At 34.6% G+C, this 26,531-nt stretch overlaps 2 protein-coding genes across 3 annotated transcripts in view; both read left to right on the forward strand.

Moving 5' to 3' along the window:
• Positions 1-26,531, forward strand: part of LOC142358564 (uncharacterized) — a 319,087-nt gene that overhangs the window by 128,172 nt on the left and 164,384 nt on the right. The window lies entirely within an intron of this gene.
• On the forward strand, positions 6,108-8,072 carry LOC142334868 (uncharacterized). The gene has a single exon (XM_075383193.1). It carries the CDS (start codon positions 6,108-6,110, stop codon positions 8,070-8,072), a length of 1,965 nt encoding a protein of 654 aa, XP_075239308.1.

The following is a 26,531-nucleotide window of genomic DNA, read 5'->3' on the forward strand; positions in this document are numbered from 1 at the left end:
TTTGATTATGGAAACCGAGAGAGACCTCCATGGCGTTGCTGTTCCAATACCGTAGTCCCTCGATCACAGATTACAATTTTCGTTCAAGTGAGTATTATAGTGCTCATGATTAGTCTCTGTTTTGCCATGTCTCACAAACAAGTCATTCTCACAAACGATAGGATCTTCATGGCGGTTGTAGGCCCAAGTGGTTCTGGGAAAACTGACCTCATATTCAACATGTTGCAAGGTAGGTCCTTCTACCCAGCATTTCTCAAAATTTATTACTTCTACAAAGAGTTCCAGGACACATTTACAGCTATACAACAAAAAATACCGCACAATGAGTTCATCAAGTTTTCCGGATTGGATATAACGAAAAAAATGTTGGACTCTCTGCTCGTTTATGATGACTCATGCGAGGAAATCTTTAACGACAAAGAGTTTGTGAAAATAGCAACGTCAGGAAGACAGAGAAAACTTCATGTGATCTACATCAAACACAACTTATTCCAACAGAGTAAATGGTCGCGGACAACTGATCTAAACACAACTCATATAGTTTTATTCAAATCATTGCGTGACATTCAGCAAATAGAATACCTCGGAAAACAGTTAAACTGTCTCCAATTACTCAAGGACGCATACAAATTAGCAACAGCTCAACCCTATGGACATTTAATCATTGAGCTGGATCCTAAAACAAGTCAAAGCTTACAATTTTCTTCTCAACTCATTGGTCCCTAACCATCAGTATTCTATATTTCTTCGGAGGAAGCTGTTATTACACCAATTACGAATGAAAAAGAGACATTTGCTTATGCTGAAGCGCTGGTTCGTTAACAGCTACACCAAATCGAAAAGCAAGAGAATTTTTCTAGCCCAAGATATTGAATTCATTTGGTTCCTAAGCGATTGTATAATGAACGTGCTTTCTGGTGTTGTCCCAATCAACAAAAAAGAACTACAACAATTCGAACCTCAACTACGACAACTTTCTGAAAAATATTTCAGTGCGCTGGAAAGAAGTAAATTATTCCAGACAACGAGAGGGCATTCTCTGATTCAACTAATTGCCAGACCTTGTCTAGAGTATCTTCAGAAAAATGCCAACTGAGGAATTTGTGCTCATTCCTCGCAACATGTTTACAACTGAACAACCCCAAGTTTTGCAAATATTAAACAATCCACTAACAAAAAACAAGTCGAAACAACTATCGCTTCTACAGAGAACTTCAAAACAAGAGCCACCGGAAGCGGTCAAACAGCAGAACACAGAGCAACAAACAGATGACGTCATGGTTTCCGATGAAGAAGAAAAGCAACAAAGTATCCCAGACGACACTAAACGAAAAGAGTTTGATGAAATCAGTCAGAGTGTGATCGATGATATAGATTTTCTCGATAAAGACAAATTTGGAAAAGCAAAAACAATTTTGAAGAAAATCAACGGATCACGCAACATTTCACTGGACTTTGAAGGTAAAATCTTGATTAATGGAAGGAACACCGACATTCCAGCATCAACTTTCCTCTACGCATTACAACAAACATCATCAAAACTTTTGCCTGACGATTATCAAGTATTGAATTATTTGAACCTTGCACCACATATCACTTGTAATACTTACGCAAAGAAGTTCATAAAAGTTTCGAAAGAGCAAAAACTACGTCAGTTTCCAGATGGAGCAGCCAGTGAACAGAAACCTGCTATCGAGAGAGCAGAAAAAACAGAGACTGCTAGCTTTGATGAGGAAGGCTTCGCAGACGCAGAAGAAGAAATTAAAACGCCAACTGACTGGAAAACTCCATTCGGCGGAAATCAAAAAACTAAATAACGTTTACACGAAAGGAAAAGCAGCGTTTGGAAGTGTTGCTAACATAAAAGAGGAAAGTGGCTTTTCCCACAAAAAAATTGAAAAATTCCTTCAATCGAAGAACTCATGTACTAAATATCGTCAATTCCGGAAAAGTTTTCCACGATTGAAGGTAGTTGCTTACAGAATAAACGAAATCTGGTCCATGGATGTAGCCTATATGGACAAAATAGCCAAGCACAACAATGGGGTCAAATACGGAGAGACGTCTGAGAAACGGTAGCCTCAACACAGTAGCACCTATTCACCATAAAACCTATAAAAACTTGGAATACAAGCGTTTACTTTCAAACAATATCCAGAGCATCAAAGTTGAGCTGAGAAGTGAAACTGGGAAATTGATCCCTTTCACTGGAATTGGTAAAGTTGTTATCAGTCTCAAATTCCAGAGAACAAGCTAACTGATGGAAGCCTATTATAATAATCAAGCATCCAATTCAATGCCCCATTTCTAAGGACATTATAGACAAAGAGGAAGTAGATTCGGCGCATTAGCTGCTGGCATTGGTCTTGTTGCATTACCCTTAGCCCGACGACTTATTTGGCCAGAAGCAAAAACAATTGGAAGAGAATTGCTAGTGCAAGGTGCACCAGAGTTATTAGAATTTGCAACAAAAAAGAAATCAGCGAAGCAAGCTCTGAAAAGTACAGTTGCAAAAACAACTAGAAAACAAATTGGAGGAGCACTTCAACGAGGACGAAAAGCAATCTATCGAAGGAGGTCGAAGAAGAAAGCATACAAAAAGCAGTCTCCATCAAAGAAAAAGATCATTTCGCGAACAACGAAGCCACAAAGGAGTCGATCAAATTTTTTCTCAAAAGTAAAAAATGCGTACTAACATTGTTATTCCCACAGAGGCAACACATAGCTCATTGGACTTGTTCGAGAAACCTCACCTTTTTGTAACATTTGATCAATCGTTCGAGCAAAAAACAGGACCTTTGTACTCGCCCACTGGATCTTCGTTAGAGTTTGAAATAGTCGGTGACAGAAATAACTTCATCGACCTACAGAAAATTTATCTGGAAATCAAATTTCGAGTTGTTCGAAATAATGGAACCGATTTACGCTTCACCACGGGAGATGCCAACAACAGTGACACGCAACATCTAGTCAATAATGTCTTACATTCCCTTTTCGCCGATTGCACAGTGTCAGCAAACGGCATCAAAATTTCTTCCATCAATGGTCACTAAGCACACAAAAGTTTCATTGAAACAGAATTTTCTCATGGATCGGATGCGAAAAAAACCTGGCTGAAAGGTCAAGGATATGATTATGAAGCAGACCCAACAGGCGTCCCAGCCGCTACAATCACACCGCGACAAGAAACTGTGAGAAGATCTGCTCAACTCACACTGTATGGAAAAATAGCTACCGATTTCTTTTCATGCGAGAAGCATCTAACGAATGGAGTAACGCTGCGAATTTCTTTTCGACGACCACAGGATGACTTTGGGATTGTGAGTGAAGACGGGGCTAAACACTATAAAATCAAAATCGATGAAGCAAATTTGTTCGTGCGAAAAATGACAGTCTCCGATATCGTGCTTGGTGCAATCGAGAAAACACTTCTCAAGACACCTGCCCATGTACCGCTATAATGAAGTTATTTCGAAAGTTTTTCTAGCAACAGCTGGGCAACAGAGCTGGAAGCAGGAGGATATTTTCACAAAAGAACCTATTGGTAGACTAATAGTTGCCATGTGCCGCAGCGATGCGTTCATCGATACTAATACGCTCAATCCATTTTCATACCGGAAGTTTGATTTGAATGAGATAATAATTTACCGTAATGGGTTCGCCACAGCTGGTACACCAATGTCAACAACTGATAATATAAACAACTATACTACAACTCAATGGCTGCACTAGCTTATGTAGAAAATGGTCACGGGATATCTCTATCTGATTTTCCTAACCATTACATTATGGTGTTTTTGATCGCACCAGCACTCAAGAAGCCACGCATGATTTTATTCATCCCGAGTTAACAAACTCTTCATTGTCTGTGGAACTCAAGTTCGGTGCAGCGTCGCCCCGCAACATTGAAATTTTATTTCTCGGGGAGAAATGTTCAACAGTTTATATCGATTCTTCGAGAAACGTTTCCAAAAATGCTCTTCCTATAATCTAATGGATGAAGCTAAAAAATTCAAATTGACTTTACAATCCGGTCATTTGATGTTTAAATTCAACGGTGTTTATGCAGCTGACAATTTCCCCTTGCAAATGCCAACCAACTCATTTGCCATCGTTAAATTCAAGTTCTTCAGACTTGTGTTGATGGCTTGTAAACAAATTCTTCAGAGTTTTGTCTGGACAAGAGTGCGCTATGTAAACCAAAATAACGCTACCACGTTGAATTGCGTCATTGTAACGCGATGGCCCCTCGACAAAAGCAAACAAAAAAGAGACAGCTTGCTTGCATCCGATTGGCCAATCAACTTGTTGAAAGCGGGGTCACCGGACTGAAAAATTACTCATTGTTTTTTGCCTTACACTTTGCGTTCAGTTGATTCAAACTTGATACATTTTTGTCACTTCTAAACTTTTTAATTAATCGTTCCTTTCACCGTTACTGTCTTACAGCAACATTCAATCTTGTGGGATGGGACAAGCCAAGTGCGAAATTTGTCATAAACTACTGGCAAATAGAAGAAGCGTTCGTCGACATCGGAAAGAAGTGCATGATCTATCCTCAAGCAAACTCATTCGAGTGCACTGAATGTGGTTTCACCACGAAAAGCCTGTATGACCTAACAAGACACATGACTGTGCAGCATGCGGCGACCAGTCCACGATACTGCATATACTGTCAAAAATATTTTCCACGTGACGCTGATTATCTTGAGCACATGAACACTTTCCACGGTCTACCAGCTTGGAGTGTAGACGTAAACAACCTACAGGACTCAGGCATCATACCAAGCGAACGCGCTTTCGGCGATACACTGAAAGTCTATGAGATTACCGTCGGGTCAAGAGACGTTGATCTATTACACGCTATGCAGCTAAAACGACGAGAAATTGAAAATATTATCAACATTAGTGTTCAGCAACACTCACAAAAAGTTCAGTTCAACTCAGTTATCGATCTCGTCAAACCCATGAAAACCGATGATGATCTATCATCAAGCCAGCCCGATAGAATTTCGATTCATGTTGCATCAAAAATGGAACGAGTGGATTTCGGTGGTCTTGCAGATAAAACCTTCCATGCACTTGTACAACAGATGCTCCTAGCGCTCAACAATTTTGCTTCCCATGGTAGCGGTTGGACTCTCAACCAAATTGTCAATATTGAAATCCGATTAGCAAAAGCTAAACCAATTTAGGGCATCGTCATATTTGGCGCTTCCAGGCAATCTAGCTCGCACATGTTCTCTACTGAATATCAGGCACCGAGAAGACGAGAATTGTTTTCTGTATTGCTATACTGCCGCCTACCATTTGAAGTTTTGTCCTCGACTTCTTCCTCCTGGTTTACCGGCACGCAGGATAACCAGCCCAGTAACATATGGGCAGGACAACCCGCTTGCAAAACAAGCAGATGGTGTGTTTGACATGCCTATGGGCTTCCACCAGATGACTCGCTTTGAAGAGCTAAACAATGTCTGCGTCAACGTATTTCGGTAAGTTAAAAATCTTTCTTTTCGAAAAACTTTAATACTAAAAAGAAGATTATGGCACAAAAGCAAATGAGGGAAAAAAGATAAAAAACAAAAAAAAAGGTTGAATATTTTAGCTACGCTGAAAACGGACTGATACCATTCCGAGTTTCAAAAAAACAGAACTGTGAATTCAATATGGACCTTCTTCTTCTTAGCGATGGTCAAATGCATCACTACGTTTTAATCAGAAACTTGCGATCTCTTATTCATAAAGTCAAGGAACGAGTAGTGAGAGCAGATAATCATATTTGTAGAAACTGTTTTCATGTTTGCACCTCAAAAGAACGATATGAAAAACATTTAGAACTTTGCTGGAAGAACAAACCAGCAATCGTGCGTATGCCAAAAATCACAACGTTTTACTACAAAAAGTTTCAGTTCCGTTGGTTTGCTCCAATTGTTGGCTTTTTTGATTTGGAGTCAATAATTGAACCTTTCTCAGGATGTCAAAACGACCCAACCAAATCAGAAACAAGAACAATAGAAGTACGTAAACCGTGTAGCTATGCAATGTTGTTTGTGGCTCAAAACCAAACTGAACCGTTTCATTTTGAATGTTTGACAGGCCCGAAGGCCATGGAACAATTTGTTCAGTCTTTGGAAACCATAGCAAAACAATTTTACAGTGTTAAGCAGCAACACAAATATTTCTCTGGCCAGCCTCTCATCGCGAAACAAGATGCCGCCAATTGTTGGATATGTGAAGAACCATTGGAACACAATTTCAATAACCCGACAGTTCTAGATCATTGTCACTTCACTGGAGAATTCCTCGGTTGGGCGCATAACACTTGTAACATCAACAGGAGGTTTCTCAACTATACTCCGCTATTTGCACACAATCTCTCAAACTACGATCTTCACCATGTAATTCTCGCACTCCAGGGTAGCAACATGAGGAATACTGTATCAATGGTTCCGAATACAGATGAGAAATATATAGCTCTGGAAATTGGGGTTCTAGTCTACAACCGTCAGGACAAGAATGGAGTAATCAAACGGGTGTATGAGTATATCAGGCTACTAGACTCATTTCGTTTCATGGCCTCCTCATTAGATTCTCTAGCACAAAACTTACCCTCTTATCAGTTTACTTTGCCAGAACATCACTTTAAGGATTCGCCAGAAAGTTCAGTGCAAATGTTGAAACGGAAGGGATTTTTTCCCTATTGTTACATTGATAATTTCATTAAACTGAAAGAGACAGCACTCCCACCACGAGAAAAGTGGATGAATAGTCTCCAACAGTATCGAGTGAGCGTTACAGAAGACGAGTACAAACATGCGCTAGAAGTTTTTGAGAAGTTTCAATGTGAAACAATTGAAGATTACTATAGTTTGTATCTCAAAACTGATGTGTTTCTTCTAGCTGCAGTTACGCTCTGCTTCCGCAAGGTGTGTTACGAAACATACGGACTGGATTGCTGTCAGTACTATACCGCTTCCAATCTCTCTGGTGATGCTATGCTAAAGTTATCTAAAGCGCCTTTGAGACTTCTAAAAGAGAGAGAACAATTGGATATGGTAGAAGGATTGATTCATGGTGGCGTAAGCTCGATATACAATAAGCGGTTGGCGGTTGCGAACAACAAATTTTTACCAAATTTCAACCCCAAAGCACCCTCAACCTTCATAGTAATGATTGATGGAAACAATTTGTATGGGGGCATAATGGAAAAGTTTCCATTGCCATTGAACAATTTTGAGTACACTGACGGAAACTGGGATCCTGAAATTCAAAAAGCGTTCATCCAAAGCGTGTTGGAGACACCTGACGATAGCGATATTGGCTACGTATTAGAAGTGGATTTGTTGTACCCAGATGAACTTCATGATCTTCATTCAGATTTTCCCTTGGCCCCAACAAAACAGAAAGTTGACGCATGCTGTTTGGGTGACTATCAGGAAGAGCTTTTGAATGATATGCAGATGAATGCGCCGCCTTCGAGTAACAAATTGATCCAGACCTTATTCCCCAAAAAGAACTACATTTTACACTATCAAACATTGAAGCTCTACGTGCAGTTGGGGTTGAAAGTTGAAAAACTACATCGCTCACTCGCTTTTAACAAGTCGAAATGGCTAGCGCCATATGTAAAGTTGAACACTCAGAAGCGAAAGCAAGCCAAGAACAAGTTCGAGGAGAACTTCTATAAACTAATGGTGAACAGCGCATTTGGGAAAACGTGTGAGGGGAAACGCAATCGCATAAAAGTAAAACTGGCTCGAAGTGAAGAAGAGACACTGAAATGGACCAGCGCTCCACAGATGAAGTCGTTCAAAATCATTGATGAGAACTTGGCAACGATAAGCTTGAATCAGACTGAAATAGAGTGGGACAAACCAACTATCGTAGGTGCTTGCATCTTAGATCTTTCGAAGAAATTAATGTACGACTTCCACTACAATACAATGAAGAAACACTTCAATTGTAAACTACTGTACTTGGACACGGACTCGTTTGTTTATGAAGTTTTCTCAAACGACTTCTTCGCAGACTTGAAGCGGAAAACCACAGTGAAGGAACTTTTCGATTTCTGAAACTTTCCAACTAATCACGAGATGTACTATCAAAGCAACGCAAGGGTGACACTAAAATTTAAAGATGAGATGGGAGGCAAGATGATTTCTGAGTTTGTGGGGTTGAAGCCGAAGCTGTATTCCATCAAACTGGCAGATGGTTATTCAACTTTTTTTCAAAACCTAAAAAAAGTCAAGAAAACAACAAAAAGCAGAATGAGCAAAAAAACCGGATACAAAGTAAGAAAAAGAGAACTAGGATTAGATTTCCAAGAAAAAACGAAAGAAAAAAGTGAAAAACAAAAACTAGAATGCACGAACTTCTATTTTAGGTCTTGCAAAGCAGTCGGCGAAAGGTGTGACGCAAGACGCCAGGCGCATGATGACACATGAATTATACAAACAAGTTCTCACAGGAGGAGAAACTGTTCGACTTATCAACACCAAAATTGCCTCAAGCAAACACCAACTAATGACAGTTGCGTGCAACAAGAAGTCACTCTCGGGATACGACGACAAGCGGTATATTTTAAACGACAAGATCACAACTCTAACATTTGGCCACCACGCTCTGCGCGAGGAAATGTTCATGCGTAACGTAGTACAGGATCCATATTGGGGTTCGAGTGACGAGGAAGAAACTGTTGTACACGTTGCCGAGTCATTAACGCCAGAAAGTCAACTACCAACTCAATACACAGGTCCCCAAATGTCAGCAGAAGTCTGGTCTCCGGCTGATCCCGGTCTCAACCAGCGTGTTTACAGTGACGATGAGTCTGAAGCGGACATTGCAGATTTTGCAAATCTGACTCAACAAGTGATTGAGGACGAAATTGAAAGATGTTCCCGTATAGACGATCAGGCTGCTGAATCAGGTTCGTCGCCTAGTCTTCTAGATCCAAGACCCGTATCCCCCATTCATGTTTCTATTAACTCTTCAACAGAAGAGCAACCCATCAACCATCCCGGACCCTCCAAAAGTGTGAAAAAGTGCGCAAAACGAACGCTGGAGTTGATATCAGAAAAAGAATCTATCAATGTAGATAGAACAAAGAAATGGAGAGTAGTAGAAATTGACTCTGATAGTGACGACACTTAACTTCTGTGAAAGAACTTTGCTTTAGTTTTTGTGACTTGTGTTTTGTTTTTTTCCCGTTTGATGGAAATAAGAAATCTTTTTAACTCGAGTTACAGAAAAATTGTACTGTATAAGTCTTTTAATGGTCCCGCATAGGCAGTTGATCAATTAATATCGAAGTCTTTTTTGTCCTCAGTACCTTCAATCCATAGTATAAGTCTTTAGAAGCTCCTACAAAACAAACTGATCAATTAATATCTAAGTCATTTTTGCCCTCAGTACCTTCAACCCATAGTATAAATCTTTTAAAAGCTTCCATACTAGTAGCTGATCAATTTATATCTAAGTCATTTTTGTCCTCAGTACCTTCAATCCATAGTATAAGTGTTTTAAAACCTCTCATATAAGCAGTTGGTCAATTTATTTTTAAGTCATTTTTATCCTCAGTACCTTCAATCTATAGTATATGTTTTTTAAAAGCTCCCATATAAGCAGTTGATCAATTTATAATCAAGTCGTTTTCATCCTCACTACCTTCAATCCATAGTATAAGTCTTTTAAAAACTCCCATGCTAGTAGCTGATCAATTTATATGTAAGTCATTTTTGTCTCAGTACCTTCAATCCATAGTATAGGTCTTTTAAAAGCTCCCATATAAGCAGTTGATCAATTTATTTTTAAGTCATTTTTATCCTGAGTACCTTCAATCCATAGTATATGTTTTTTAAAAGCTCCCATATAAGCAGTTGATCAATTTATATCTAAGTCATTTTCATCCTCACTACCTTCAATCCATAGTATAAGTCTTTTAAAAACTCCCATACTAGTAGCTGATCAATTTATATCTAAGTCATTTTTGTCATCAGTACCTTCAATCCATAGTATAAGTCTTTTAAAAGCTCCCACATAAGCAGTTGATCAATTTATATTAAAGTCATTTTTATCCTCAGTACCTTCAATCTATAGTATACGTTTTTTAAAAGCTCCCATATAAGCAGTTGATCAGTTTATATCTAAGTCATTTTCATCCTCACTACCTTCAATCCATAGTATAAGTCTTTTAAAAACTCCCATACTAGTAGCTGATTTATTTATATCTAAGTCATTTTTGTCTTCAGTACCTTCAATCTATAGTATAAGTCTTTTAAAAGCTCCCATATAAGCAGTTGATCAATTTATATCTAAGTCATTTTCATCCTCAATACCTTCAATCCATAGTATAAGTCTTTTAAAAACTCCCATACTAGTAGCTGATCAATTTATATCTAAGTCATTTTTGTCCTCAGTACCTTCAGTCCATAGTATGTCTTTTAAAAGCTCCCACATAGGCCGTTGATCAATTATTATCTAAGTCATTTTTGTCCTCAGTACCTTCAATCCACAGTATAAGTCTTTTAAAATCTCCCATATAAGCAGTTGATCAATTTATATCTGAGTCATTTTCATCCTCACTACCTTCAATCCATAGTATTACTCTTTTAAAAACTCCCATACTAGTAGCTGATCAATTTATATCCAAGACATTTTTGTCCTCAGTAACTTCAATCCATAGTATAAGTCTTTTAAAAGCTCCGATATAAGCAGTTGATCAATTTATATCTAAGTCATTTTTATCCTCACTACCTTCAATCCATAGTATAAGTCTTTCAAAAGCTCCCATATAAGCAGTTGATCAATTTATATTAAAGTCATTTTTATCCTCAGTACCTTCAATCTATAGTATACGTTTTTTAAAAGCTCCCATATAAGCAGTTGATCAGTTTATATCTAAGTCATTTTCATCCTCACTACCTTCAATCCATAGTATAAGTCTTTTAAAAACTCCCATACTAGTAGCTGATTTATTTATATCTAAGTCATTTTTGTCTTCAGTACCTTCAATCTATAGTATAAGTCTTTTAAAGCTCCCATATAAGCAGTTGATCAATTTATATCTAAGTCATTTTCATCCTCAATACCTTCAATCCATAGTATAAGTCTTTTAAAAACTCCCATACTAGTAGCTGATCAATTTATATCTAAGTCATTTTTGTCCTCAGTACCTTCAGTCCATAGTATTTCTTTTAAAAGCTCCCACATAAGCAGTTGATCAATTATTATCTAAGTCATTTTTGTCCTCAGTACCTTCAATCCACGGTATAAGTCTTTTAAAATCTCCCATATAAGCAGTTGATCAATTTATATCTGAGTCATTTTCATCCTCACTACCTTCAATCCATAGTATTACTCTTTTAAAAACTCCCATACTAGTAGCTGATCAATTTATATCCAAGACATTTTTGTCCTCAGTAACTTCAATCCATAGTATAAGTCTTTTAAAAGCTCCGATATAAGCAGTTGATCAATTTATATCTAAGTCATTTTTATCCTCACTACCTTCAATCCATAGTATAAGTCTTTCAAAAGCTCCCATATAAGCAGTTGATCAATTTATATTAAAGTCATTTTTATCCTCAGTACCTTCAATCTATAGTATACGTTTTTTAAAAGCTCCCATATAAGCAGTTGATCAGTTTATATCTAAGTCATTTTCATCCTCACTACCTTCAATCCATAGTATAAGTCTTTTAAAAACTCCCATACTAGTAGCTGATTTATTTATATCTAAGTCATTTTTGTCTTCAGTACCTTCAATCTATAGTATAAGTCTTTTAAAAGCTCCCATATAAGCAGTTGATCAATTTATATCTAAGTCATTTTCATCCTCAATACCTTCAATCCATAGTATAAGTCTTTTAAAAACTCCCATACTAGTAGCTGATCAATTTATATCTAAGTCATTTTTGTCCTCAGTACCTTCAGTCCATAGTATGTCTTTTAAAAGCTCCCACATAAGCAGTTGATCAATTATTATCTAAGTCATTTTTGTCCTCAGTACCTTCAATCCACAGTATAAGTCTTTTAAAATCTCCCATATAAGCAGTTGATCAATTTATATCTGAGTCATTTTCATCCTCACTACCTTCAATCCATAGTATTACTCTTTTAAAAACTCCCATACTAGTAGCTGATCAATTTATATCCAAGACATTTTTGTCCTCAGTAACTTCAATCCATAGTATAAGTCTTTTAAAAGCTCCGATATAAGCAGTTGATCAATTTATATCTAAGTCATTTTTATCCTCACTACCTTCAATCCAGAGTATAAGTCTTTCAAAAGCTCCCATATAAGCAGTTGATCAATTTATATCTAAGTCATTTTCGTCCTCAGTACCTTCAATCCATTGTATAAGTCTTTTAAAAGCTCCCATACTAGTAGCTGATCAATTTATATCTAAGACATGTTTGTCCTCAGTACCTTCAATCCATAGTATAAGTCTTTTAAAAGCTCCCATATAAGCAGTTGATCAATTTATATCTAAGTCATTTTTATCCTCACTACCTTCAATCCATAGTATAAGTCTTTTAAAAGCTTCCATACTAGAAGCTGATCAATTTATATCTAAGTCAATTTTGTCTTCAGTACCTTCAGTCCATAGTATAAGTCTTTAAAAGCTCCCACATAAGCAGTTGATCAATTATTAACTAAGTCATTTTTGTCCTCAGTACCTTCAATCCGCAGTATAAGTCTTTTAAAAGCTCACATATAAGCAGTTGATCAATTTATATCTAAGTCATTTTCATCCTCACTACCTTCAACCCATAGTAGGAGTCTTTTAAAAACTCCCATACTAGTAGCTGATCAATTCATATCTAAGACATTTTTGTCCTCAGTACCTTCAATCCATAGTATAAGTCTTTTAAAAGCTCCCATATAAGCAGTTGATCAATTTATATCTAAGTTATTTTCATCCTCAGTACCTTGAATCTATAGTATAAGTCTTTTAAAAGCTCCCATACTAGTAGCTGATCAATTTATATCTAAGTCAATTTTGTCTTCAGTACCTTCAATCCATAGTATAAGTCTTTTTAAAGCGCCCACATAAGCAGTTGATCAATTATTAACTGAGTCATTTTTGTTCTCAGTACCTTCAATCCACAGTATAAGTCTTTTAAAAGCTCCCATATAAGCAGTTGATCAATTTATATCTAAGTCATTTTCATCCTCACTACCTTCCATCCATACTATAAGTCTTTTAAAAACTCCCATACTAGTAGCTGATCAATTTATATCTAAGACATTTTTATCCTCAGTACCTTCAATCCATAGTATAAGTCTTTTAAAAGCTCCCATATAAGCAGTTGATCAATTTATATCTAAGTTATTTTCATCCTCAGTACCTTGAATCTATAGTATAAGTCTTTTAAAAGCTCCCATACTAGTAGCTGATCAAGTTATATCTAAGACATATTTGTCCTCAGTACCTTCAATCCATAGTATAAGTCTTTTAAAAGCTCCCATATAAGCAATTGATCAATTTATATCTAAATCATTTTTGTCCTCAGTACCTTCAATCCATAGTATAAGTCTTTTAAAAGCTCCCACATAAGCAGTTGATCAATTATTATCGAAGTCATTTTTGTCCTCAGTACCTTCAATCCATAGTATAAGTCTTTTAAAAGCTACCTTATAAGCAGTTGATCAATTTATATCTAAGTCATTTTCATCCTCAGTACCTTCAATCCATTGTATAAGTCTTTTAAAAGCTCCCATACTAGTAGCTGATCAAGTTATAACTAAGACATATTTGTCCTCAGTACCTTCAATCCATAGTATAAGTCTTTTAGAAGCTCCCATATAAGCAGTTGATCAATTTATATCTAAGTCATTTTTATCCTCACTACCTTCAATCCATAGTATAAGTCTTTTAAAAACTCCCATACTAGTAGCTGATCAATTTATATCTAAGTCAATTTTGTCCTCAGTACCTTCAGTCCATAGTATAAGTCTTTTAAAAGCTCCCACATAAGCAGTTGATCAATTATTAACTAAGTCATTTTTGTCCTCAGTACCTTCAATCCACAGTATAAGTCTTTTAAAAGCTCCCATATAAGCAGTTGATCAATTTATATCTAAGTCATTTTCATCCTCACTACCTTCAACCCATAGTAGGAGTCTTTTAAAAACTCCCATACTAGTAGCTGATCAATATATATCTAAGACATTTTTGTCCTCAGTACCTTCAATCCATAGTATAAGTCTTTTAAAAGCTCCCATATAAGCAGTTGATCAATTTATATCTAAGTTATTTTCATCCTCAGTACCTTGAATCTATAGTATAAGTCTTTTAAAAGCTCCCATACTAGTAGCTGATCAATTTATATCGAAGCCAATTTTGTCCTCAGTACCTTCAATCCATAGTATAAGTCTTTTAAAAGCTCCCACATAAGCAGTTGATCAATTATTAACTAAGTCATTTTTGTCCTCAGTACATTCAATCCACAGTATAAGTCTTTTAAAAGCTCCCATATAAGCAGTTGATCAATTTATATCTAAGTCATTTTCATCCTCACTACCTTCCATCCATACTATAAGTCTTTTAAAAACTCCCATACTAGTAGCTGATCAATTTATATCTAAGACATTTTTGTCCTCAGTACCTTCAATCCATAGTATAAGTCTTTTAAAAGCTCCCATATAAGCAATTGATCAATTTATATCTAAGTCATTTTTGTCCTCAGTACCTTCAATCCACAGTATAAGTCTTTTAAAAGCTCCCATATAAGCAGTTGATCAATTTATATCTAAGTCATTTTCATCCTCACTACCTTCAACCCATAGTAGGAGTCTTTTAAAAACTCCCATACTAGTAGCTGATCAATATATATCTAAGACATTTTTGTCCTCAGTACCTTCAATCCATAGTATAAGTCTTTTAAAAGCTCCCATATAAGCAGTTGATCAATTTTTATCTAAGTTATTTTCATCCTCAGTACCTTGAATCTATAGTATAAGTCTTTTAAAAGCTCCCATACTAGTAGCTGATCAATTTATATCGAAGCCAATTTTGTCCTCAGTACCTTCAATCCATAGTATAAGTCTTTTAAAAGCTCCCACATAAGCAGTTGATCAATTATTAACTAAGTCATTTTTGTCCTCAGTACATTCAATCCACAGTATAAGTCTTTTAAAAGCTCCCATATAAGCAGTTGATCAATTTATATCTAAGTCATTTTCATCCTCACTACCTTCCATCCATACTATAAGTCTTTTAAAAACTCCCATACTAGTAGCTGATCAATTTATATCTAAGACATTTTTGTCCTCAGTACCTTCAATCCATAGTATAAGTCTTTTAAAAGCTCCCATATAAGCAATTGATCAATTTATATCTAAGTCATTTTTGTCCTCAGTACCTTCAATCCATAGTAAAAGTCTTTTAAAAGCTCCCACATAAGCAGTTGATCAAATATTATTTAAGTCATTTTTGTCCTCAGTACCTTCAATCCATAGTATAAGTCTTTTAAAAGCTCCCTTATAAGCAGTTGATCAATTTATATCTAAGTCATTTTTATCCTCAGTATCTTCAATCCATAGTATAAGTCTTTTGAAAGCTCCCATACTAGTAGCTGATCATTTTATATCTAAGACATTTTTGTCCTCAGTACATTCAATCTATAATATAAGTCTTTTAAAAGCTCCCATATAAGCAGTTGATCAATTTATATCTAAGTCATTTTCATCCTCAGTACCTTCAATCCATAGTATAAGTCTTTTAAAAGCTCCCAAACTAGTAGCTAATCAATTTATATCTAAGCCATTTTTGTCCTCAGTACCTTCAATCCACAGTATAAGTCTTTTAAAAGCTCCCACATAAGCAGTTGATCAATTATTATCTAAGCCATTTTTGTCCTCAGTACCTTCAATCCACAGTATAAGTCTTTTAAAAGCTCCCATATAAGCAGTTGATCAATTTATATCTGAGTCATTTTCATACTCACTACCTTCAATCCATAGTATAAGTCTTTTAAAAACTCCCATACTAGTAGCTGATCAATTTATATCCAAGTCATTTTTGTCCTCAGTAACTTCAATCCATAGTATAAGTCTTTTAAAAGCTCCGATATAAGCAGTTGATCAATTTATATCTAAGTCATTTTCTTCCTCAGTACCATCAATCCATTGTATATGTCTTTTAAAAGCTCCCATACTAGTAGCTGATCAATTTATATCTAAGACATTTTTGTCCTCAGTACCTTCAATCCATAGTATAAGCCTTTTAAAAGCTCCCATATAAGTAGTTGATCAATTTATATCTAAGTCATTTTTATCCTCACTACCTTCAATCCATATTATAAGTCTTTTAAAAGCTCCCACATAAGCAGTTGATCAAATATTATCTAAGTCATTTTTGTCCTCAGTACCTTCAATCCATAGTATAAGTCTTTTAAAGGCTCCCTTATAAGCAGTTGATCAATTTATATCTAAGTCATTTTTATCCTCAGTACCTTCAATCCATAGTATAAGTCTTTTAAAAGCTCCCATACTAGTAGCTGATCAATTTATATCTTAGACATTTTTGTCCTCAGTACATTCAATCTATAGTATAAGTCTTTTAAAAGCTCCCATATAAGCAGTTGATCAATTTATATCTAAGTCATTTTCATCCTCAGTACCTTCAATCCATAGTATAAGTCTTTTAAAAGCTCCCATACTAGTAGCTAATCAATTTATATCTAAGCCATTTTTGTCCTCAGTACCTTCAATCCACAGTATAATCTTTTTAAAGCTCCCACATAAGCAGTTGATCAATTATTATCTAAGCCATTTTTGTCCTCAGTACCTTCAATCCACAGTATAGGTCTTTTAAAAGCTCCCATATAAGCAATTGATCAATTTATATCTGAGTCATTTTCATCCTCACTACCTTCAATCCATAGTATAAGTCTTTTAAAAACTCCCATACTAGTAGCTGATCAATTTATATCCAAGACATTTTTGTCCTCAGTAACTTCAATCCATAGTATAAGTCTTTTAAAAGCTCCCATATAAGCAGTTGATCAATTTATATCTAAGTCATTTTCATCCTCAGTACCTTCAATCCATAGTATAAGTCTTTTAAAAGCTCCCATACTAGTAGCTAATCAATTTATATCTAAGCCATTTTTGTCCTCAGTACCTTCAATCCACAGTATCAGTCTTTTAAAAGCTCCCACATAAGCAGTTGATCAATTAATATCTAAGCCATTTTTGTCCTCAGTACCTTCAATCCACAGTATAAGTCTTTTAAAAGCTCCCATATAAGCAGTTGATCAATTTATATCTGAGTCATTTTCATCCTCACTACCTTCAATCCATAGTATAAGTCTTTTAAAAACTCCCATACTAGTAGCTGATCAATTTATATCCAAGACATTTTTGTCCTCAGTAACTTCAATCCATAGAATAAGTCTTTTAAAAGCTCCGATATAAGCAGTTGATCAATTTATATCTAAGTCATTTTCATCCTCAGTACCATCAATCCATTGTATAAGTCTTTTAAAAGCTCCCATACTAGTAGCTGATCAATTTATATCTAAGACATTTTTGTCCTCAGTACCTTCAATCCATAGTTTAAGTCTTTTAAAAGCTCCCATATAAGCAGTTGATCAATTTATATCTAAGTCATTTTTATCCTCTTTACCTTCAATCCATAGTATAAGTCTTTTAAAAACTTCCATACTAGTAGCTGATCAATATGTATCTAAGTCAATTTTGTCCTCAGTATCTTCAGTCCATAGTATAAGTCTTTTAAAAGCTCCCACATAAGCAGTTGATCAATTATTAACTAAGTCATTTTTGTCCTCAGTACCTTCAATCCACAGTATAAGTCTTTTAAAAGCTCCCATATAAGCAGTTGATCAATTTATATCTAAGTCATTTTCATCCTCATTACCTTCAACCCATAGTAGGAGTCTTTTAAAAACTCCCATACTAGTAGCTGATCAATTTATATCAAAGACATTTTTGTCCTCAGTAACTTCAATCCATAGTATAAGTCTTTTAAAAGCTCCGATATAAGCAGTTGATCAATTTATATCTAAGTCATTTTTATCCTCACTACCTTCAATCCATAGTATAAGTCTTTTAAAAGCTCCCATATAAGCAGTTGATCAATTTATATCTAAGTCATTTTCATCCTCAGTACCTTCAATCCATTGTATAAGTCTTTTAAAAGCTCCCATACTAGTAGCTGATCAATTTATATCTAAGACATGTTTGTCCTCAGTATCTTCAGTCCATAGTATAAGTCTTTTAAAAGCTCCCACATAAGCAGTTGATCAATTATTAACTAGGTCATTTTTGTCCTCAGTAACTTCAATCCACAGTATAAGTCTTTTAAAAGCTCCCATATAAGCAGTTGATCAATTTATATCTAAGTCATTTTCATCCTCACTACCTTCAACCCATAGTAGGAGTCTTTTAAAAACTCCCATACTAGTAGCTGATCAATTTATATCGAAGACATTTTTGTCCTCAGTACCTTCAATCCATAGTATAAGTCTTTTAAAAGCTCCCATATAAGCAGTTGATCAATTTATATCTAAGTCATTTTTATCCTCTTTACCTTCAATCCATAGTATAAGTCTTTTAAAAGCTTCCATACTAGTAGCTGATCAATATATATCTAAGTGAATTTTGTCCTCAGTATCTTTAGTCCATAGTATAAGTCTTTTAAAAGCTCCCACATAAGCAGTTGATCAATTATTAACTAAGTCATTTTTGTCCTCAACCTTCAATCCACAGTATAAGTCTTTTAAAAGCTCCCATATAAGCAGTTGATCAATTTATATCTAAGTCATTTTCATCCTCACTACCTTCAACCCATAGTAGGAGTCTTTTAAAAACTCCCATACTAGTAGCTGATCAATTTATATCAAAGACATTTTTGTCCTCAGTAACTTCAATCCATAGTATAAGTCTTTTAAAAGCTCCGATATAAGCAGTTGATCAATTTATATCTAAGTCATTTTTATCCTCACTACCTTCAATCCATAGTATAAGTCTTTCAAAAGCTCCCATATAAGCAGTTGATCAATTTATATCTAAGTCATTTTCATCCTCAGTACCTTCAATCCATTGTACAAGTCTTTTAAAAGCTCCCATACTAGTAGCTGATCAATTTATATCTAAGACATGTTTGTCCTCAGTATCTTCAGTCCATAGTATAAGTCTTTTAAAAGCTCCCACATAAGCGGTTGATCAATTATTAACTAAGTCATTTTTGTCCTCAGTAACTTCAATCCACAGTATAAGTCTTTTAAAAGCTCCCATATAAGCAGTTGATCAATTTATATCTAAGTCATTTTCATCCTCACTACCTTCAACCCATAGTAGGAGTCTTTTAAAAACTCCCATACTAGTAGCTGATCAATTTATATCAAAGACATTTTTGTCCTCAGTACCTTCAATCCATAGTATAAGTCTTTTAAAAGCTCCCATATAAGCAGTTGATCAATTTATATCTAAGTTATTTTCATCCTCAGTACCTTCAATCTATTGTATAAGTCTTTTAAAAGCTCCCATACTTGTAGCTGATCAATTTATATCTAAGTCAATTTTGTCCTCAGTACCTTCAATCCATAGTATAAGTCTTTTAAAAGCTCCCACATAAGCAGTTGGTCAATTATTAACTAAGTCATTTTTGTCCTCAGTACCTTCAATCCACAGTATAAGTCTTTTAAAAGCTCCCATATAAGCAGTTGATCCATTTATATCTAAGTCATTTTCATCCTCACTACCTTCCATCCATACTATAAGTCTTTTAAAAACTCCCATACTAGTAGCTGATCAATTTAGATCTAAGACATTTTTGTCCTCAGTACCTTCAATCCATAGTATAAGTCTTTTAAAAGCTCCCATATAAGCAATTGATCAATTTATATCCAAGTCATTTTTTTCCTCAGTATCTTCAATCCATAGTATAAGTCTTTTAAAAGCTCCCACATAAGCAGTTGATCAATTATTATCTAAGTCATTTTTGTCCTCAGTACCTTCAATCCATAGTATAAGTCTTTTAAAAGCTCCCTTATAAGCAGTTGATCAATTTATATCTAAGTCATTTTTATCCTTTGTACCTTCAATCCATAGTATAAGTCTTTTAAAAGCTCCCATACTAGTAGCTGATCAATTTATATCTAAGACATTTTTGTCCTCAGTACATTCAATCTATAGTATAAGTCTTTTAAAAGCTCCCATATAAGCAGTTGATCAATTTATATCTAAGTCATTTTCATCCTCAGTACCTTCAATCCACAGTATAAGTCTTTTAAAATCTCCCATACTAGATGCTAATCAATTTATATCTAAGCCATTTTTGTCCTCAGTACCTTCAATCCACAGTATAAGTCTTTTAAAAGCTCCCATATAAGCAGTTGGTCAATTTATATCTAAGTCTTTTTCATCCTCACTACCTTCAATCCATAGTATAAGTCTTTTAAAAACTCCCATACTAGTAGATGATCAATTTATATCCAAGACATTTTTGTCCTTAGTACCTTCAATCCATAGTATAAGTCTTTTAAAAGCTCCCATATAAGCAGTTGATCAATTTATATCTAAGTCATTTTCATCCTCAGTACCTTCAATCCATTGTATAAGTCTTTTAAAAGCTCCCATACTAGTAGCTGATCGATTTATATCTAAGCCATTTTTGTCCTCAGTACCTTCAATCCACAGTATAAGTCTTTTAAAAGCTCCCATATAAGCAGTTGATCAATTTATATCTAAGTCTTTTTCATCCTCACTACCTTCAATCCATAGTATAAGTCTTTTAAAAACTCCCATACTAGTAGATGATCAATTTATATCCAAGACATTTTTGTCCTTAGTACCTTCAATCCATAGTATAAGTCTTTTAAAAGCTCCCATATAAGCAGTTGATCAATTTATATCTAAGTCATTTTCATCCTCAGTACCTTCAATCCATTGTATAAGTCTTTTAAAAGCTCCCATACTAGTAGCTGATCGATTTATATCAAAGACATTTTTGTCCTCAGTACCTTCAATCCATAGTATAAGTCTTTTAAAAGCTCCCACATAAGCAGTTGATCAATTATTAACTAAGTCATTTTGTCCTCAGTACCTTCAATCCACAGTATAAGTCTTTTAAAAGCTCCCATATAAGCAGTTGATCAATTTATATCTAAGTCATTTCTATCCTCACTACCTTCAATCCATAGTATAAGTCTTTTAAAAGCTCCCATACTAGTAGCTGATCAATTTATATCTAAGTCATTTTTGTCCTCAGTACCTTCAATCCATAGTATAAGTCTTTTAAAAGCTCCCCCATAAGCAGTTGATCAATTATTATCTAAGTCATTTTTGTCCTCAGTACCTTCAATCCATAGTATAAGTCTTTTAAAAGCTCCCATATAAGCAGTCGATCAATTTATATCTAAGTCATTTTTATCCTCAGTACCTTCAATCCATAGTATAAGTCTTTTAAAAGCTCCCATACTAGTAGCTGATCAATTTATATCTAAGTCATTTTTGTCCTCAGTACCTTAAATCCATAGTATAAGTCTTTTAAAAGCTCCCACATAAGCAGTTGATCAATTATTACTTAAGTCATTTTTGTCCTCAGTACCTTCAATCCATAGTATAAGTCTTTTAAAAGCTCCCATATAAGCAGTTGATCAATTTATATCTAAGTCATTTCTATCCTCACTACCTTCAATCCATAGTATAAGTCTTTTAAAAGCTCCCATACTAGTAGCTGATCAATTTATATCTAAGTCATTTTCCTCCTCACTACCTTCAATCCATAGTATAAGTCTTTTAAAGCTCCCATACTAGCAGCTGATCAATTTATATCTAAATCATTTTTGACCTCAGTACCTTCAATCCATAGTATAAGTCTTTTAAAAGCTCCCATATAAGCAGTTGATCAATTTATATCTAAGTCTTTTTCATCCTCACTACCTTCAATCCATAGTATAAGTCTTTTAAAAACTCCCATACTAGTAGATGATCAATTTATATCCAAGACATTTTTGTCCTTAGTACCTTCAATCCATAGTATAAGTCTTTTAAAAGCTCCCATATAAGCAGTTGATCAATTTATATCTAAGTCATTTTCATCCTCAGTACCTTCAATCCATTGTATAAGTCTTTTAAAAGCTCCCATACTAGTAGCTGATCGATTTATATCAAAGACATTTTTGTCCTCAGTACCTTCAATCCATAGTATAAGTCTTTTAAAAGCTCCCACATAAGCAGTTGATCAATTAATAACTAAGTCATTTTTGTCCTCAGTACCTTCAATCCACAGTATAAGTCTTTTAAAAGCTCCCATATAAGCAGTTGATCAATTTATATCTAAGTCATTTCTATCCTCACTACCTTCAATCCATAGTATAAGTCTTTTAAAAGCTCCCATACTAGTAGCTGATCAATTTATATCTAAGTCATTTTTGTCCTCAGTACCTTCAATCCATAGTATAAGTCTTTTAAAAGCTCCCCCATAAGCAGTTGATCAATTATTATCTAAGTCATTTTTGTCCTCAGTACCTTCAATCCATAGTATAAGTCTCTTAAAAGCTCCCATATAAGCAGTCAATCAATTTATATCTAAGTCATTTTTATCCTCAGTACCTTCAATCCATAGTATAAGTCTTTTAAAAGCTCCCATACTAGTAGCTGATCAATTTATATCTAAGTCATTTTTGTCCTCAGTACCTTAAATCCATAGTATAAGTCTTTTAAAAGCTCCCACATAAGCAGTTGATCAATTATTACTTAAGTCATTTTTGTCCTCAGTACCTTCAATCCATAGTATAAGTCTTTTAAAAGCTCCCATATAAGCAGTTGATCAATTTATATCTAAGTCATTTTCATCCTAAGTACCTTCAATCCATAGCATAAGTCTTTTAAAAGCTCCCATTCTAGTAGCTGATCAATTTATATCCAAGACATTTTTGTCCTCAGTGCCTTCAATCTATAGTATAAGTCATTATAAAAGCTCCCATATAAGCAGTTGATCAATTTATATCTTAGTCATTTTCATTCTCAGTACCTTCAATCCATAGCATAAGTCTTTTAAAAGCTCCCATTCTAGTAGCTGATCAATTTATATCTAAGACATTTTTGTCCTCAGTACCTTCAATCCATAGCATAAGTCTTTTAAAAGCTCCCATATAAGCAGCTGATCAATTTATATCTAAATCATTTTTATCGTCACTACCTTATATCCATAGTATAAATTTTCAAAAGCTTTCATACTAGTAGCTGATCAATTTATATCTAAGTCAATTTTGTCCGCAGTACCTTCAATCCATAGTATAAGTCTTTTAAAAGCTCCCACATGAGCAGTTGATCAATTATTAACTAAGTCATTTTTGTCCTCAGTACCTTCAATCCACAGTATAAGTCTTTTAAAAGCTCCCATATAAGCAGTTGATCAATTTATATCTAAGTCATTTTCATCCTCAGTACCTTCAATCCATAGCATAAGTCTTTTAAAAGCTCCCATTCTAGTAGCTGATCAATTTATATCTAAGACATTTTTGTCCTCAGTACCTTCAATCCATAGTATAAGTCTTTTAAAAGCTCCCATATAAGCAGCTGATCAATTTATATCTAAATCGTTTTTGTCCTCAGTACCTCCAATCCATAGTATAAGTCTTTTAAAAGCTCCCATTCTAGTAGCTGATCAATTTATATCTAAGACATTTTTGTCCTCAGTACCTTCAATCCATAGCATAAGTCTTTTAGAGCTCCCATATAAGCAGCTGATCAATTTATATCTAAATCATTTTTATCGTCACTACCTTATATCCATAGTATAAATTTTCAAAAGCTTCCATACTAGTAGCTGATCAATTTATATCCAAGTCAATTTTGTCCGCAGTACCTTTAATCCATAGTATAAGTCTTTTAAAAGCTCCCACATGAGCAGTTGATCAATTATTAACTAAGTCATTTTTGTCCTCAGTACCTTCAATCCACAGTATATGTCTTTTAAAAGCTCCCATATAAGCAGTTGATTAATTTATATCTAAGTCATTTTCATCCTCAGTACCTTCAATCCATAGCATAAGTCTTTTAAAAGCTCCCATTCTAGTAGCTGATCAATTTATATCTAAGACATTTTTGTCCTCAGTACCTTCAATCCATAGTATAAGTCTTTTAAAAGCTCCCATATTAGCAGCTGATCAATTTATATCTAAATCGTTTTTGTCCTCAGTACCTCCAATCCATAGTATAAGTCTTTTAAAAGCTCCCATTCTAGTAGCTGATCAATTTATATCCAAGACATTTTTGTCCTCAGTACCTCCAATCCATAGTATAAGTCTTTTAATAGCTCCCATATAAGCAGTTGATCAATTTATATCGAAGTCATTTTCATCCTCAGTACCTTCAATCCATAGCATAAGACTTTTAAAAGCTCCCATATAAGCAGCTGATCAATTTATATCTAAATCATTTTTATCGTCACTACCTTATATCCATAGTATAAGTTTTTTTAAAAGCTTCCATACTAGTAGCTGATCAATTTATATCTAAGTCAATTTTGTCCCCAGTACCATCAATCCATAGTATAAGTCTTTTAAAAGCTCCCATACTAGTAGCTGATCAATTTATATCTCAGTCATTTTTGTCCTCAGTACCTTAAATCCATAGTATAAGTCTTTTAAAAGCTCCCATATAAGCAGCTGATCAATTTATATCTAAATCATTTTTATCGTCACTACCTTATATCCATAGTATAAGTTTTTTTAAAAGCTTCCATACTAGTAGCTGATCAATTTATATCTAAGTCAATTTTGTCCCCAGTACCATCAATCCATAGTATAAGTCTTTTAAAAGCTCCCATACTAGTAGCTGATCAATTTATATCTCAGTCAATTTTGTCCTCAGTACCTTAAATCCATAGTATAAGTCTTTTAAAAGCTCCCACATAAGCAGTTGATCAATTATTAACTAAGTCATTTTTGTCCTCAGTACCTTCAATCCACAGTATAAGTCTTTTAAAAGCTCCCATATAAGCAGTTGATCAATTTATATCTAAATCATTTTCATCCTCACTACCTTCCATCCATACTATAAGTCTTTTAAAAACTCCCATACTAGTAGCTGATCAATTCATATCTAAGACATTTTTGTCCTCAGTACCATCAATCCATAGTATAAGTCTTTTAAAAGCTCCCATTCTAGTAGCTGATCAATTTATATCTAAGACATTTTTGTCCTCAGTACCTTCAATCCATAGTATAAGTCTTTTAAAAGCTCCCATATAAGCAGCTGATCAATTTATATCTAAATCATTTTCATCCTCACTACCTTCCATCCATACTATAAGTCTTTTAGAAACTCCCATACTAGTAGCTGATCAATTCATATCTAAGACATTTTTGTCCTCAGTACCTTCAATCCATAGTATAAGTCTTTTAAAAGCTCCCATTCTAGTAGCTGATCAATTTATATCTAAGACATTTTTGTCCTCAGTACCTTCAATCCATAGTATAAGTCTTTTAAAAGCTCCCATATAAGCAGCTGATCAATTTATATCTAAATCATTTTCATCCTCACTACCTTCCATCCATACTATAAGTCTTTTAAAAACTCCCATACTAGTAGCTGATCAATTCATATCTAAGACATTTTTGTCCTCAGTACCTTCAATCCATAGTATAAGTCTTTTAAAAGCTCCCATATAAGCAGTTGATCAATTTTTATCTAAGTCATTTTCATCCTCAGTACCTTCAATCCATAGTATAAGTTTTTTAAAAGCTCCCATACTAGTAGCTGATGAATTTATATCTAAGTCATTTTTGTCCTCTGTACCTTCAATCCATAGTATAAGTCTTTTAAAAGCTCCCATATAAGCAGTTGATCAATTATTAACTAAGTCATTTTCATCCTCACTACCTTCAATCCATAGTACAAGTCTTTTTAGTGTTCCCATACTAGTAGCTGATCAATTTATATCTAAGACATTTTTGTCCTCAGTACCTTCAATCCATAGTATAAGTCTTTTAAAAGCTTCCATATAAGCAGTTGATCAATTTATATCAAAGTCATTTTCCTCCTCACTACCTTCCATCCATAGTATAAGTCTTTTAAAAGCTCCCATACTAGTAGCTGATCGATTTATATCTAAGTCATTTTTATCCTCACTACCTTCAATCCATAGTATAAGTCTTTTAAAAGCTTCCATACTAGTAGCTGATCAATTTATATCTAAGTCATTTTTGTCCTCAGTACCTTCAATCCATAGTATAAGTCTTTTAAAAGCTCCCACATACGCAGTTGATCAATTATTAACTAAGTCATTTTTGACCTCAGTACCTTCAATCCACAGTATAGGTCTTTTAAAAGCTCCCATATAAGCAGTTGATCAATTTATATCTAAGTCATTTTCATCCTCACTACCTTCAATCCATAGTATAAGTTTTTTAAAAACTCCCACGTAAGCAGTTGATCAATTTATATCCAAGACATTTTTATCCTCAGTACCTTCAATCCATATTATATGTCTTTTAAAAGCTTCCATATAAGCAGTTGATCAATTTATATCTAAGTCCTTTTCATCCTCACT

The sequence above is a fragment of the Convolutriloba macropyga genome, chromosome 2, assembly GCF_964194025.1.
Source record: "Convolutriloba macropyga chromosome 2, txConMacr16.3, whole genome shotgun sequence".
Classification (NCBI taxonomy): Eukaryota; Metazoa; Xenacoelomorpha; order Acoela; family Convolutidae; genus Convolutriloba; species Convolutriloba macropyga.

Excerpts from the sequence above, each read along its gene's own strand:
- LOC142334868 (XM_075383193.1), top strand. The coding sequence starts at position 6,108 with ATGGAACAATTTGTTCAGTCTTTGGAAACCATAGCAAAACAATTTTAC.